The sequence below is a fragment of the Myxocyprinus asiaticus genome, chromosome 13, assembly GCF_019703515.2.
Source record: "Myxocyprinus asiaticus isolate MX2 ecotype Aquarium Trade chromosome 13, UBuf_Myxa_2, whole genome shotgun sequence".
Taxonomy (NCBI): Eukaryota; Metazoa; Chordata; class Actinopteri; order Cypriniformes; family Catostomidae; genus Myxocyprinus; species Myxocyprinus asiaticus.
In genome coordinates, this window is record NC_059356.1 from 20,858,731 (window position 1) to 20,876,016 (window position 17,286).

The following is a 17,286-nucleotide window of genomic DNA, read 5'->3' on the forward strand; positions in this document are numbered from 1 at the left end:
CACAGATCAGTAAACAATAATTATACACCTCAGTTTAGCTGATTAATGTGGTGGGAAAACAGAGTGCCATTCATCAACAGTCAATATTATAATATTGTGTTCAAATTTAAAATGAAACATTATATGTCTAATCTTTTAATCTTAATTCATTAGTTGTTAATATGTTTAGATACTGGTACTTAATTGCAAACCAATTAAAATGTATCCTTGCCTGAACAGAGGCTTTCAGATAATTAAGTATTACTGAGTAGTTTGGAACAAAATGTCGTTTATTTTAGTTACTGAGAAACCCGAACCACAGCAATTTGCTGTTTCATTGGCATAAAATATTTTAATAAGCTGGTTGTAAGCTACAGTGTCACCAGCTTTTGGCCTTTACATCAAGTGCTGGGGTAGTGTGTGGATGATAAAATACCAAATTACAACATGTCTTATAAAAGTCACATTAATTAAAGTACTGTTCAGACTTAAGCATAAATACTGCTCCATAGGTCAAGCGCATATAATTATATCAACATCTTTAGGCTTCTGTGACATTACAATGAGAAATTAGCATGGCAAATTTCAAGAGAAATGTTCATCGGAAAAGAATGAACCAAAAAAATAAAAAAATGCTATGTTTGGCTGTGTGTGTCAGGTTTTCCCATCTTTGTGGGGACCTACCTCTTGATACAACGAAACAGCTTCATAAAGGGACTGAATGATGTTTTATTTCACATGTTTGGGTTGGTCTATAATCAGATTAATTAGCTTACAATAAAAGTACCTTAATTAGGAATAACAGAAGTAAATGGGAGAACCACAACTAGGAAATAGAAAAACAAACATGTTTGTCTGTGTTTTTAGTCCCAGGCCCTGTTGGTCGCCTGAGTTTTACGGAGATCTTGGACACGTCTCTGAGAGTGAGCTGGGAGGAACCTGTGGATAAGAATGGTATCATTACAGGTGAGTTTTGGCAACTTAATTCGCTCTTTTATTCTAATTTTGACTTTTTGACACTTTTTTGTTTAAATAGTCTATTGAGGACAGGACATGATGGGGAGACAAAATGGGAACAGGGTCTGAAAATGTTGCAGATTTAAATTCGTATTGCCCACATAAGCACTATGGCTCAATTTGTCCAAGCACCTGCAGTAACCACTAGGCCACACTTTTGCTTTACACACAGAAACATCCCAAACACCTGCTTGGACATTTTCTACTACTATCCCACTATAAAAACCTCTTTTAAATGTCATACTTTCAGATATAAGCCAATATGTCTTCACAATAATCAAGCAAAAATACTACTTAAAATTTGTTTGCTCCGACATCTGCAAAGCTAATTTTTCAGTCAGAATGATTGATTGTTGATTTGATTTGTCTTTGCTCTTAAACTAAATCTAATCTGCCCCCCTCTGTTTAAATGTAGCTGAATGTTGCACTAGACAGAGCAGGTGAGCCCGTAAAGGAGCACCATTTTCATTTGGCAACTCTTTGATGTTCTTAAAGCTTTATTAATGGATACACTTCTATTTAACTCTCCATTGGGTTTTTGCACAAAGGCAATTATGGCATCGTTGTTTGCATTCAAATGGCAGAAACAATTTTCACTCCCTGTTGCACAGCTGTAAAAGGATGCTGTTGTAAATGTGTGTGTGCGTGTGTGCGTGCGCGCTTGCGTGCATGTGTGTGTGTGAGGATATCTCTCTGCATGGCTCTGTGTGTGGGTGTGAATGTTGGCATTTTTAGCATTCCATGAATACTATTAATCCATATTGTGAAATCATTAACACCACGAACAAAAAGCATAAACAGGTGAAATTAAAGGAATGTTAACTGCAATCAATAGACCCATAAGCACCATTTGTCGTTCCAGCATAAGACTATCTATGATTTTTGCTGTGTCATGCTGAGTGGCTCTGCCCACTGTGAACTTATATATATGCGTTGGATGTGGTTAATTGTCATGAATTGTCACTATATCACACTGCAACAAATCTAAATGGTCCTAAAAAAGAGGCTTCATTGTCTACATGCAAAATATGATTTCTTATTTGGTGCAAGGTGACCTGGACCTGTTTTTGTGAGATTCACTCTTAAAGTCTCAATATAGTGCAGAGAAATAATTAAATGAGGACTAATGAGGCAACACTAGATTGATACTGGACATAGATTAAACCCACTGAGTTACAGAACAGCACTGGATGTAGATTGAGGACAGAGAGACGAATGAGATCAGACATACATTGGACTAAATAGCTCCTGTCTATATCAATGCACACAGCATTGTTGCTCTTTGAATGTTGGCAGTGCCTGTTCTCCAGCAAGCTCTCTCAGTGCAAAGCTTGATTTATGAGCCCCTCAATGGAAAAGGACATTCAGCGATTGGAAACAGTGCTGACTCTAGGAGAAAATACTCCCAATAAACAGCAAATTACACTGAATCTCTGCTGGCTATTAGTCTCAGTTAGATGCAGGTTAGGGGGCAGGGCCCAAGGTCTAGACAACTCACTACAGCAGTTTCACACATTTTGCCCACCTTGTTTGTTAAAGACAGATTGTTTATTTCAAGTTCGAGACCTCAGAAAATATTCCTCTTGTTCTGGATGGGAGAGTTGTCATCCCAGGTTTGACTCGGGAGCAAGATGCTTCAAATTGGCCCATTCCCATGAGTTTTGAACCATTAGGGGTGTAGCACTCTTGCAAAAAAAAATCATTTTCAGAGTTTTTTCCAGCAGAAATATCTAAACATCCTTAAAAAGAGGTACATTTACTTGACAACCCAAATTACATAAAATATTAGTCTTGTTTTTTGGAGAAATCAAACAAAATTTTGTCAGGTTTATGCTTAAAAAAAAAAAAAAAAAAAAAAAAAAATGTTGCCAATAGTGTTAGAAAAACTTGTTTCCCTTGGAATTAAAAAGATAGTTCACCCTAAAATGAAAATTCTGTTACCATTTACTCTAACTAATGGAGATGAAAGGCAGTATGTTAGTCTCAGTTACCATTCACTTTCATTGCATCTCTCCATATAATAAAGTTTAATGGTGACTGAGATTAACATACTGCCTAATATCTCATTTTGTGTTCCATGGATTAAAGAAAGTCATAGATGTTTGGAGCAACATGACCGTGAGTAAATTATGTCTGAATTTTCATTTTATGGTGAACATTTTTTCTTAGCCCATTGGCAAATAGTTTTTATTATTTGTAAATATCTTTTTGTAGATAAAAAATCCTGAGTTAGAAAATCAAGAATAGCGTTAGTTCAGGCAGGTCACGTGAGTCAAGCTTGCAATCAGCTGATGCTCAGCTAATCAAGACATCTACCAGTACAGTTCAGTCTCCAATCAACCTTTAGGTCTACAAATTATATCATAAATACAACTGAAAATATAAACATAATAATAATAACTATTGAAAAATAAACCAAGACCTATAGATAGTTTTAGTTTAACACAAATCTTATGTTTGTTTCTTATAAAATGACTACAACTCTGATCATCAGGGACATAATCTGATGTTCCACTATATTTTCAGAGTTTGGACATGAAATTTATTACCACCTGCTGGTGGAATCTCCAAACTGCAAATGCAGGAACTGAATTTAGACTTTGTGCTGAAAACAGACCTGCTTTTGAAACGACTTAGCACATTGACCTATTTCTCAGGAAAATAGCAAATTGCGCTTTATGCAACTTCATTAACATACAATATACACACAGTTTGTGTGCATACACCCGCAATAGCGCAAACACTCCCACCCACTTGCGCTTTGCGCTGGCACTAAAATTATGCTTAGAATTACTCTGGGTTCACACATCCTCTGTGCCGTGAGCAATGCGCGGTCACATTGGACATTCACATTGGCCGTGTCTCTTCCACGAGAAACAGCAGCTCCTCTGTGCAGAAAATAAAGTTATCTATGGGGTCCTACGCCAAATTTTTTCTTTAATAAGGTCATAATAATAAGCTGAGGTTATTGCTGCTTCAGGGACAACAACGGACAGTCACTTGCACTTCATTTTTATCAGCACACTTGGTTGTGATTGGTTAATGTTTTCTCTAAACTGTAAACCTATTTAGACAGAATGGCAAAAGGTCCGGCAGTTTATTAATTCTTTACTTTATTTATTTTATTGAGTTTACTTGCATGCAGACATATAAATTGTAGTGTACGATAGGTTCAGTTTGAATAATTTGCCTTTGTGACGGTCACGCCTCGCTTATGCCCCGCTCACAGAGGATATGTGAACCTGCCGTTAGTACTCTCATGAAAATTGGAAAAGACCCAACGCACGGCTGCATGGATGGGCGGGGCGTTTGCCCAGTACAGGACCATCCTGCCAGCACAAAGATGCTTCAATTGTCAGAAGTCAATAAAGTATTAATTCAGCTATTCAAGACAGTATTCATTTGACAGAAGTGGTCCTGATTGAAACGATTTTTTTTTTTTACTCAAATCACTTCTTTCAGTTTCAGTTAATGGGATTGGTGTTTTGCAGGTTACCTGGTGTCCTGGGAGGTGCAAGGGAAGAATCAGTCACGAGTGGCACGCACCTTGACCAACACCACACTTGACTACAAGGTTACTGGCCTCACGTCCCTCACAACGTATACGCTGGAAGTAGCAGCCATGACAGAGGCAGGCGTAGGATTTATAACTTCTTCCACCATCTCTTCTGGGGTGCCACCAGGTGCATACAAAGGGTCCTCTATCTTAATGGTTCTCAACTGGGGGGGATTGTGACTCAAAAATGTGTTGCAGGCAATGCTAAATGCAAATAAGTACATGCAACTAACCATATAATTGTGTATAGGTAGGATAGCAAAATAAAAAGGCTTATAAACTTCTAAAAGGGAAGAAAATACTTCTCATATATTTTGTTGTTGACAAAGACATCCCAACCATCTCTACGGTATTTTGGCACAAATTCACCTGTCACTTGGTAGAAGCTAGCCAAATTAGGCAGATGCCAACATGGACAGGTTGTGTGACATGTCCTCATCCACAAGAAAAATAGAATCCAAATTACATTAAATACTTGCAACGAGGATAAATATGGTTTTTGCCAACAACAATGGGTTTTGAACAGTAAATTATTGGCAGCTAAGAGTATGAAACCACTGATCTAATAAATTTCAATGATTTTGCAAACATATGAATGACATTTGTTAACTTTTGTGTGATAAAAAATGTTAGTACTGTGTTGGGTCACCACTTGATGTCGAATGTAAAATCTGGGTCCTGAAGCAAGTTGAGAACAATCTCTTCCATACAAAAATTGTAAAGCCTGTATTACTTGAGTATGAAAAGTGTACACAAGCCGTATAAAAATGAATGATGATCTTTTAAGCTGGCCTTTTCTGCTCAGAAACTGGAAAGTTGTTGCCTGTGCACTGCCATAAATCAAATGTGGCACTGAAGGAGAAATATTCATTTATACTAGCTTAAAGGCAGAATTTCTCTCAGTGAAAGAAGGCAAATGCTGAACTGGCTGAACGCCAAGCTGAAACCATAATGCCTGCTGATAAATTGCATATTGTGAGACATTAGGGAAACAGACATGTACATGTCTCTGTAGGGATTTCAAGCAAATGCAAGACTATCGTCTGTTATTTGATTTAATTCCAGTGTAATTTGATCAAAGGTTTTTCTAACCAAATGAGACTTTTTATCTCGACACTTCAAAAGAATCCGAAAATCTCCTTTTTTCCCAAGTGCATTTTGGAACTGCACATTATTAGCAAAAAATATTCCAGGCTTGGTTTAGAGATGTAGGCTGTTATTGGCAGACATGCGTCTTGATGTTTCATGTTCATTGATTGTAGTGATGTGCAGACGTTGTTTAGAAGTAACATTTGCCTTATTTTGGTTTGTTGTGTGTCTGTCTTGATGTATTTTTCGGCCTTTAATGTAGAACTTCCTGGACCTCCATCAAATCTGGTAATTTCCAAGATCAGTTCTCGATCTGCTACTCTGAAGTTCCGAGCAGGGGATGATGGGAAGACGACTATCTCCAAGTGGATTGTTGAGGGTCAGGTGAGTCACATTTCAGTTCTTCTCTATCGTGTCATAATCCGCCTACCAGTAGCCTAAAGCTGTATCTATGCAGTACTCCCTTATGATATGAGTGTTCACCAGTAAATTCAAACATTTTATTTATACACAAACATTTTCAAGCAAAGTGCCTATGATAATTGGTGTTGGCTTTGTCAATACTCGAGTTTTGAAGGAATGTTCCTGGTTCAGTACAAGTTAAGCTCAGTCGACAGCATTTGTGGGATAATGTTGATTACCACAAAAAATAATATCGACTCATTCCTCCTTTTCTTTAAAAAAAGCAAAAATCGAGGTTACAGTGAGGCACTTACAATGGAAGTGAATGCGGTCAATATTTGGAGGGTTTAAAGGAAGAAATGTGAAGCTTATAATTTTATAAAAGCACTTAATTTAATTCTTGTTAAAACTCATGTATTATATGAGCTGTAAAGTTGTTTAAATTGTCATTTTTAATCATTTTAGGGTTTAAGGGTTTGTTGGCATTACATCGTCTTGGCAACAAAGTTATAAAATTGGCTATAACTTTACACAGAATAGGTTTGTAAGTGATTTAATCTCACTAAAATCATGTTTACAAGCATATTGTTTATGTATTGTGGCTGTTCTTTTGAAACATTTACTTCCATTATAAGTGCCTCACTTTAACCCAGATTTTTGCTTTTTTTTAAAGAAAAGGAGAAAAGATTCAACATTTATTTTTGTGGTTATCAACATTATGTCGCAAATGCTGTCGATTTAGCTTAACTTGTACTGAACCCGGAACATTCTTTTAAAGGGATGATTCACCCAAAAATGAAAATTCTGCCAAAATATACGAACACTTTTACAGTAAGGTGTTAAAAACCAGTATAACGTGTTTTCTAATGCATAACACAAAAAGAAATGTTTTAATGAATATCGCAGGCTGTTTTTTTCAATACAATTGTAGAGGATAGTCCTTAAAAGCTTAATAGACCCAAAAGTGTAATAAAAGTAGCCCATCCGGCTCATGCATCAAGTGTCCTGAAGGCAGATGAAAGGTTTTGTTGAGAAACAACCCGAAATGTATGTCATTGTGTTTCATCTAGCCATTACTGAATGACAGAATGAAAGAAGATACTGTGTGTATGCCCCCTAATCCTCTTCAAACAGTGCTGTTTCTACACCATAGTGAAAGTCAGCTCTAATCAATCAGACAATATGCCATAACCAGTCAGAAAAATGTAAAATAAAATGTTTTGATGTTCAAAAAGTTGAGCAATTCATGTTTTCGTTATCAATGAGTGGTCACTTTTGAGTACATCTTAGTGCACTCATGCCCATCCCTACCTAAAACTAAATAAAAAATACCAAGACACTCTTGCATTGTGACTTGAGAACATAGTTTCTTCAGCTTTATGACAAAGAGAGAATAGTCATCCATCATGTTTCTTTAAAACACAATAATGTCACTTTGATTTGACCGATCTGTTCATCAGCTCATCGTTTTGTATGCGTAAGGCTCCACCGTGCTTTTTTGGTAATGTTTAAGGCCACGAAACTGTACAGAACTGTCATCGTAGAGCTTTAAAAAAGCCAATATGCATGCTTATCACATTCTCAGTTCACTTCCACTCAGCACTTCCATTTTAACGCAAATAACGGAAAGCTCCCCTTCTGATTGCCCTCTATACGGTTTAGAAATGTATTGAGAGTGCATTTCGACTTTTGCAAAAGTGATGACAGATTGAACCACATGACTGACTCCTAATTTGTAACCGACATCAACTCTATTACGACAGCACCGGCCCAGAACTAGCAAAGGATGCTTCTGCCTTTCATGTGGTGCCACTTGAATTCCTAAGTTGATTGAGGCCCGGCTATCTTCCGCTGCAGAAATCAGTCACCGCGCGAGAGACCGGCCCCTGCATACGCACCCCGCTATGAAATTCAACAACAGTCACCAGCATAAGGTGCCACGGGTCGAACATCTATCACGTTGGCATAAATGCTTACCGCATACATTACACTCCGCTGGTCATAGTAAATCTTCCTGAATGCTGTGAGCTTTGATTGGTTTAGACTTGGCTCGCACAATGTGTTTGAAATGGGGCAGCGGCTGGCACTGTCCTGGACTCAATTGAAAAGCTTTAACCTTCTCTGCTATGCATTCCCACTAAAGGACCGTCCCCTACAAAACACTTGAATAGCCTCTGGTCTGTGACGTACTGGATATAATGAAGTGCAGCATGTGGATTTTTCTCCTGCTTTCATTCGCTTCACTGGTTGGACTCTGACTCAACAAATGCTGAGAGATAACGCTCTCAAAAGGCTCCAGAAATGGGGCTTTTTGGATGTTTCTCAGTGGCATGGCAGATTAATGTCCAAGCACTCTTGCGTAGCAAGACTTTTGACTATCAGCATAAAGTCTGGTCCACATTGCAGCTTATTCTGGCCAAGAACTGCCCACTTAGACAGGGAAGAGATTTTACGGGCATGTCAATCTGAAATCAGATATAACCTGTGGAGCAAAGCTGAAAATGCGTGCATGGTCCCAGAGATCTTTTTTACTGGCTACTAAGCGTCTCAAATAAAACTCTTGGACGTCTTTCATAGATTTGATGTCATGAACCACACAAACTTTGTCAAATCGAGGAACATTTCCTTGGAAGTGCTCATCGTTGCAGCCTGAGAACTTGTAAACATGACTTTGTTTCCTGGTAGCAAATTATTTCCTGAACAACCTAACTCCCGGAAATTGTTTAAAGCCAGCCAAATCATGCCATTTTGTGTGCAATATGTATGAGATGGTTCATGATCCTGTGGACATGTTGTCTGAGGCCTAGACTAGTGTCCCACAGACTTTAACAGTATGACTGTATGTCTTCAGGTGGGCAGTATTGGTGATGAGGAAGAATGGAAGGTGTTGTATGAGAAAGAGAACGACCCTGAAGCTCAGATGCTGGAGGTGCCCAACCTCACACCATTCACTCATTACAGGTCAGTGTTGTTTCTTTACAAGCACACATTAGCTGGAGATAAACTATTGCCATTTTAACAGCATTTTTATGGACTTAACCTAAATAAGAAATACATGCTTTAAAGGAGTATTATTTAATTATGACATGTGGATTACTCAAAATTACAGATGAATTATTTCAGACTTGTATCAGATCACCTCAATCAGATTAGGATTTTCTCTGTATAGCAAATTGTTTTGTCTATATAAACAAATAAATACAGTTCATCATTTCAAGTCAAGTGCACCACAGCAACATTTTATGTTCTGTATTTATGATTCTGATCTTGTTATTTTCTCCTTTTTTTTTTTTCCCTGAGGAAGCTGTTAATTCTTTGCCTTCTGTTTTCTTGTTCGCTCTAATCTTGACATCTTTGTAATGTCTGTTTTACGCTGAAGCATGAGAATTGAACTGAGAATTGCTACAGATGTGCTGAGACAGAGTCTGAAAAAAATCTGTTTACCTGAAGTCAGGGCCATAGCTAGTGATGTGAAAGGTGGGAATGATTCCCACAAATTAAAACTGTATTTTAGAAAGGAAAGGGGCACAGAGCAATAAACAGTCAGGAGGCCTAGAATTCCTTGCTACGGCCTTGTCTAAATTTCACATCAGTATAATACATAAACATCAGAATTATTACTGTTGCTAAAACATATTGATACATTTTTAATGTAAAAACACCGTGTTTCTTTTTATGTCATGTTTGGACAGTCACACTATATGAGCACTTGAAGAGCTCAAAATGCTGGATTAAGTTAGAGCCGTGGCATTGTGGTTAGTGTGCATGCAGCAACACATTGAGTATTGGTGCTCCTATGGGTGATGTAAGTTTGAATCTTGCAATTGAACTTGCTTTCACAATTTCGATTCCCTCCCCTTGGTCGCCTCTATATAAAAGTGGCGAAAGGCCAAATAAAAAATGCTGGATTGAATATGTTTGAGCATTAATAGAAATGCTAGTATATGAAACAAATATACTGCAAGTGTACTGTTTAATATACATAGAAAAATACAGTAAATACTGTATACAATAATTAATACTAATATTTTCGGCATTTTAAAATAATAGATACGTAAGTCATCAGAACTGTGATATAACACAAATGGAAGGGTAACAATTTACAATGGCATTCTATACGTGAACGTTAGTTAATGCTTAAGGTATCATTAGCTGACATTAAATGATTTTTAACAGCATTAATTCATCTTGGTTAATTTTGATTTATAAAATTTTTTTGTTCATTTCTTGTTTATGTTAGCTAATATTGCATTAACTAATGTTAATGTATACAACTTTAAATACTTTTAAAATGTATTAGTATATGTTGAAAATTAACAGTAACCAAGATTTATAAATGTTGTAAAATTATTGTTCATTGTTAGTTCATGTTAACTAATAGTAGTTAACAGATGTTAATGAAACAACCTTATTGTGAAGTTTTACCAACGGAAGTATGGGAATTATGCTGTTATTAGTAAATTATTACTTTTAAATTGTATTGAAGAAGTTCCCATGTGCTGTATGCTGGGCCCTGGTTGGCTGCTTTTCTTTCAAGCATATACATTTTAATTAAAATTGGGGTTTTGTAAAGAAATTTATACATAGACCATTTCTATTTATCTACAAAACTCATTTCTAGAGTTGGGGTCTTCGAGTTTGGACTTGAGTCCGAGTCACGAGTCCAATTTTAATGGACTTGGACTTGTCATGGACTCGGATGCATTTTTACTTGGACTTGACTCGGACTCGAGCCTTTAGGACTTGGGATTTTTTTACAAGTCCAGCCGAGTCTATGGCATTTGTGATGCAATGACAAACAAACAAACAAATAATGTAACAAAGGGTGACAATAAATTTTTTCCCGGACATGTCCTCTTTTTCAGACCTGAAAAAAGCATCTGGCCGGGATTTCAAAATCGCCTCTAAATGTCCGGGATTTGGCTTTGTCTTCATATTGATGTGCTCTCTACAGTTAGTACTATCATACATTCTGTGTATTTGATACTGCACATCATGTCCTTACGTGTGATTATTCTGGCTGAGAGCAGCAGCACGCATTCTTTCCAAGTACTCTTGCCCACGCACCCGTGCTGTATGTGTGTGCAGGAAAGAGATCGCCCCACGTGCTCTGCCGGAAAGAGATCGCCCCACGTGCTCTGCCGCTCTCATCCAGAAATATAAATAATGTAAGTACACTTTAAAAAGTGCGTTCCCCAACTATGCAAATTATTAAATAGAACACGTTTTATCAGACTCACGCTTACTACGCAAAGCCATTTCTAACTGAAAATGTTGACTATATCGAGACAAAATCAAATTTACTACATATCAGGGACATTTAAACTAATATGACAGATGAAATAGACCATGAAGGAAATTGTACAACTCAGTCCATCACATATTTGTAGCGCAACCTCTGTATGTTACCTGTAAAGCTGGCACTTGCGTTTCAATGGCAAAAAAGTCAGAAAATACAATAAAGAAGTGAGGGGAGAAGTCTCTATTCACCTGTTATCCATACTCAGGGTTGGGGAGTAATGGAATACATGTAACGGGATTACATATTTAAAATACAAAATATAAGTAACTGTATTCCACTACAGTTACAATTTAAATCATTTGTAATTAGAATACAGTTACATTCAAAAAGTATTTTAATTACTGAAGAGATTACTTTGCATTTTATGTCTTTTGTTTCATTTAATATTTAGTCCTTTCAGATGGAAAACATTTATACATATAAATGATGCGATCCAAAGTGCATTTGAACAGCGGTGAAACACTTTCTTATGATGTGTTACATTCATACGAGCAGACAGAGAAGTACGGTTTGAAGTTTGGAGCAGAAGAAATAGAAATAAACCTTGTGTAAATTATCAGCTATACACTAAGCAACACTGCATAAGATATTTAGGTTTTTCAGAGAATGTATTTTTAACGTGTATTTTGTCTTACTGTACTGGCAGAGTTTTTATAGTCAAAACAAGTGAAAAAATCGACCAGTGCTGAAGAAGTAATCCAAAGTATTTAGAATACGTTACTGACCTTGAGTAAACGGAATATGTTACAAATTACATTTTACAGCATGTATTCTGTAATCTGTAGTGGAATACATTTCAAAAGTAACCCTCCCAACCCAGTCCATACTAAATAAAATGTGAAAAGAACAACACGACAGCTCAAGGAGAGTTTGTCATAAAAAATCTGATCTTTTTAGGCTATACCTGGACACAGCAGGAGGACTGAAAAGTGTGAAGTGTAGTAGAATAAAAATACATTTATAATGGTATCTGATCTTTTCTGTTTTTATTTTCTGTTTAATTTTATGGGCATTATTAAATGTTTTAGTATTACCATTTATTAATTGTATTAAACACATTAAATGTATTTAATTAATTACATTAAATGTATTTCACCCATAATTTTAGATTAAACTAAACTAAATTGAATTGACAAATTGAAAATGGAGTAGAAATACTTAAAATTTGAAATAATAATAACTCTGGTTGTAATGACTAACGCAGCTTTCACTTTCTTTAGTTTATGTTTGGGTAGAGGGGAAAAGCAACAAATAATTGAAATGTCAATAGAACTCAATAAGAAGTGTGTTGAAGGACAGTTTTGTCTTCACACACCTAAAGCATATGTCTTAATTCTGAAACCACTTTGAAGTTTGTTCAGTAGGATACTAATCATAAAATATATCTATGAAAGGCAACAGAGGTGTTTTTGTTACATTTATATTGACAAACTGTTTTTCTTAGTTGTGAAGTTTAAAATAAGCTTAATGTTGAGTTTATGGTTACAATTTTAATTCAGATTCATGAACCGATTCATTCAGACTCGGCCTGTTATGGACTTGGTCTTGAGTTAGACCTGGCCCCTTTTGGACTCGGACTCGATTTTTTAAAGACTCGGACTTGACTCAGACTCAACTAAGGTGGACTCAAACCCAACACTACTAATTTCAAGCATTTAATCATAAACCTTCTGATCAAAAAGTCTTTAAGATCAAGAAAAAAATATATTTATCCAAGTGGGTTCAAATTTTTTGACCGGCAGTGTATATTGTTAATAAATACAATTATATCTGCACTGCATGTGAATGGCGCTCTTGATATGTAAAACTGATTGTCATGCCAGTCACCTATAAATAACTTCATCTAAATATTGTCTTATTTACAGCAAGGTCAATAGTCAGATTATTTCTTTCCATTCTGTTCATTTATTTTGCCTTAATAGTCTTACTGTCTGGACTCATCTGTTAGTCTTAGACAGCTTTACTCATCTGTGAGCGTTCATGATGAACTACTTTGCCTCCATGTTTTTCTCTACCCTGCAATTTATGTCAGATCATATGGATGATGCTGCAGCCTCTCCATTTGTTCTTCTTGCTGATAAAGTTTGATATCATGTAATTGGTGTAATTAGAAAGTGGACTGCAGAGAGCACAGTGTCTGCAGAGAGTTCTTTCTAGACTCTACTGCCATTTATTCACCATTAAAAATTAAAATCTGTCATCATTTACACACCATTATGTTGTTCCATACCAGGATAACATTTCTGCAGATCAAAAAGTAGATGTTAGACAAAATGTTAGCCTCAGTCACCTTTCACTTTCATTGCATCTTTTATCCATTCTGTGAAAATGAATGGTGACTGTTGTTGTCATTTTGAATCCTTCTTATGGTCATAGGGGTTTGGAACAATGTGGGGATGAGTTAATGATGACAGAATTCTAATTTTTGGGTGAACTATCCCTTTAACGCTGTATATTACTGTGCAAGGAAATACTGTACCGTGTGCCTGGACTTTGGTTGTTACAGGTTCCGAATGCGGCAGGTGAATATTGTAGGCCCGAGTCCTTTGAGCGTGCCATCCCGGGTGATTCAAACCTTACAGGCTCCTCCAGATGTGGCGCCCAGCAGTGTGACAGTACGCACGGCCAGTGAGACCAGCCTGTGGCTACGATGGGTGGTAAGTGGCTTAGTGGTTAAATATTTGGACTGTAGGTTCAAGACCATTTTTAAGAAAGTGTATCACCATTTGATGTTAACCACAGATTGTTCCAGGGGACAGTTCTGTGCTAAGTGTACTTTAAGGCTAACACACTACATAAGTACTCAAACTTAGACATGAATGCTTTGCCATTGCATTGCAAGCATATCTGCTCTAAAAAATATATTAAATTAGTCAAGTACATCGTATTTTATTTAATTCAATTCAATTGTTCAGGCTCTTGATTCATATTTTAGTTTTTTTCAAGGAGGTTAGGATGAACAAAAAGCACAAAATTGGGTTCAAGAAAACTATTGCATTCACTCTCCGTCTTGGTGTTCTGAAAGGATGTCCTTATCCCTTATCACACATGAATACAGACTAGGACTGTGAAAGCAGGGTATTTTTAGACATCTATTGATTTTCACCTGTAATAAAGTATGCTGACACCCAAGAGCCAGTGTCCAAATTGAGTTTCTCATATTGAAGCTCTTCACCCGTCAAATTAAAAGCACATGAGAGCTGATGTTTTGCCAGTTTGTGACATCTCACTTATCTTTTGGCACCCAATCAAATTATCTTAGTTGATTTTTGGAACATGTAAATGATGAAGCATTATTAAATATGAGTCATGAATTTATAGAAGCAGGTGAATTTAATTGCTTACCCACCGCAGTATAGGGCGAGGCTGACCCCCACGGGTTTCAATTTGCAATGCACAAAAATCTGCTGAGGCTGCGTTTTAGATTCTGAATTAGGATTAGTATAGCTTTTAAATATTCAATAGCTTTTATTCTTATTTCGTTGTATTTTGGTTTACAGTTATAGTTTACAGGTGTAAGGAAATACAGTTATACCCAGTAAAGAGACCAGTATGAGCAATGATGACCAGGAGTCAGAGTTGAAGTTTCAATCAACAGATAGAGAGTTTACTGAAGACAAAGTTCCCCACATTTCCAAAGGCAACTACTAACGAACTAACTTCGATTACAGAAACAACAGTAATTATAGGCATATGCAAATTAATTGACATCATCTCTTACAAGTACAGAGATCTGATAAGTGAACAGTACAGAAAATTCTATAAATCGTATAATCTGTCAAGTTTTTTTAAGGAAGGACACAAGATGCAGGATGACAATTAAAAGGGGTTTTATTTAAACAAAACAACTAAATACAAACAACACTCTCACAAGGGAGAAATAAAAGATACGATGAAAATAGAACGGAAAACAAACTGACAAGGAAAACTAAACCAAATGGGAGACAAAAACTCTCACTAGGGAGAGAAAACAAAACAGCAAGACAAAAGGAACTGAGAACAAACCGACTGGATAACAGGACAGGATACAAACACGACCGGAACTGGGTATATAATGATGATTTGTGAGTTTTTACTACAAAACAACTGAAAAAAAGTGCCACAAATTGTATTCCAAAATTTGGGCCACAAAAAAACAGAAAAGTGCTGCGAAATCCTGGTGGGACTGAATAATAATAATTATTTTATTTTATATAGCGCCTGTCCAAAGCCCAAGGACGCTCTACAGAAATTAAACATAAAATGTTAAACAGAGAAACATATAATAATTATACATTAAAAAACAGTGAACAATGGGAGAGCAGCAAAGCACGTTTCAAGCATCTGTAATGACGTCAAAACCGCAGGTGAGACAGGCGGATAGAGAACATACATTGTGCTCATGAGGCAGGAGGAAACACAAGCTTCCTCTGTAGTATTTCACAGCTAAACACCACAGCACTGGAGCGATGGCAGAAAAAACGGGAGAGGACATAGTTATTGCGCAAAAAGAATGTAAGACAAATGGTCCATATTTCTATTCTTTTACTGCATTACATTCAGCCCATTTTCACTACCAAATTCAAATGAGTCTTCTATTGAGTCTTCATTTAATAATTGGACGCAGATTACTAATTACAAATTTAGACCACCCATCACTGATTGAAAATATGACAACCAAAGTTATTTTTCCCTTAATTATGTTTAGTTTGTGTTTGTATTGAACAATATGTGCACATTTATAGTTTTAGTTTAGTTCACCGCCTTTTTTTTAAAATTTCAGTTTCCGAAAACAGTTTTCGTTTAACCATAATGAGGTTGGTATGAATCCACCTTCTGATGTTTCTATGCCAGCCGCTGCCAGAGAACGAGTACAATGGAAACCCAGAGAGCGTGGGCTACAGGGTCAGACTGTGGCGGGCGGACCTGCGGGGCGAGGTCAGCACGCGAGTGGTGAATGACAGGCTAGAGAGAGAAATGACCCTGGAGGGTCTGGAGGAGTGGACCGAGTACCAGTTGCAAATCCAGGCCTTCAATTCCATCGCCCCCGGACCCTGGAGCGAGACCGTGAAGGGCCGCACACGGGAGTCAGGTGAGGACACGCTGATGCACACTGTACAAATACACTCAGCTTATGTGAGTGATACTAATGCGGGCTGATGAGTCCTCTGACTCGCTTGCTAGGTCCCATGCAGAGCCCAGTGAAAAATAGAAACATATTAGCCAGTGTCACAGAGGAAGCATCTTAAAATTTACATTCTCTGGATAATCACATTCTCCAATGTAAACAGGGGGTTCTCAAATTGAATTTTATTTCCATTATGTGATCACCATAACGGCCCCTCACTGTTCCCGACTCAATACCTCCATTCTGACTCGAGAGCTGCTCTCAATGCATGTCTGCACTGCAGATAAGAAACAAGGTGATTGGCTGCCTGGTGTCTCCACTTACCTTTAGTGTTGCTCTCTAAAAGCATCCAAAACAAAACAAATGCGTTTCAACAGGGGATAAGAGTCTGTCCAAAGGTTTGTGGGTCTTTTAGAGGTCTCCTCACACTTGTGCTCCTGTTTGCTTTTTGCCCGCTAATGCTGTTCGATGTCATGTCATCCACTGCTCTTCTTCCTCCCACATGACATTGGTGAGGTGACTAATCCACGCCGTGAGTTTACTCAACACTTTTTGCTGTGTGTAAAGGCTCGGTGTGATAAGGTAGTGTAATTTGTCTCTGTGTGTTTGTGTAGTGCCATCAGGGGCCCCAGAGAACGTGACAGCAGAGGCCATGAGCTCCAGTCGCATCCTGATAACTTGGGGACCTGTTTCCGAGCACGAACAGAATGGCAACATCCTCGGATACAAGGTAGCTACTCATGAGAATTCCTTCTCTTGTTTGTTATTTTGTATTTATGTTCTTCGTGTTTTCATACATATGAAAACGACCTTCGACTGAGGTCAAGTACTGAG

The 17,286-nt window shown here is 37.3% G+C and overlaps 1 protein-coding gene across 1 annotated transcript in view; it reads left to right on the forward strand.

Annotated features, from left to right (window-relative positions):
- The window catches only part of LOC127450172 (protein sidekick-1-like), a 539,544-nt gene that overhangs the window by 453,635 nt on the left and 68,623 nt on the right, over nt 1-17,286 (forward strand). The window contains exons 20-26 of the mRNA XM_051714029.1: nt 847-945; nt 4,488-4,679; nt 5,904-6,025; nt 8,895-9,004; nt 13,852-14,002; nt 16,179-16,416; nt 17,067-17,182. Coding sequence (XP_051569989.1) covers nt 847-945; nt 4,488-4,679; nt 5,904-6,025; nt 8,895-9,004; nt 13,852-14,002; nt 16,179-16,416; nt 17,067-17,182 — 1,028 coding nt within the window. The remainder of the gene's footprint in view (nt 1-846; nt 946-4,487; nt 4,680-5,903; nt 6,026-8,894; nt 9,005-13,851; nt 14,003-16,178; nt 16,417-17,066; nt 17,183-17,286) is intronic.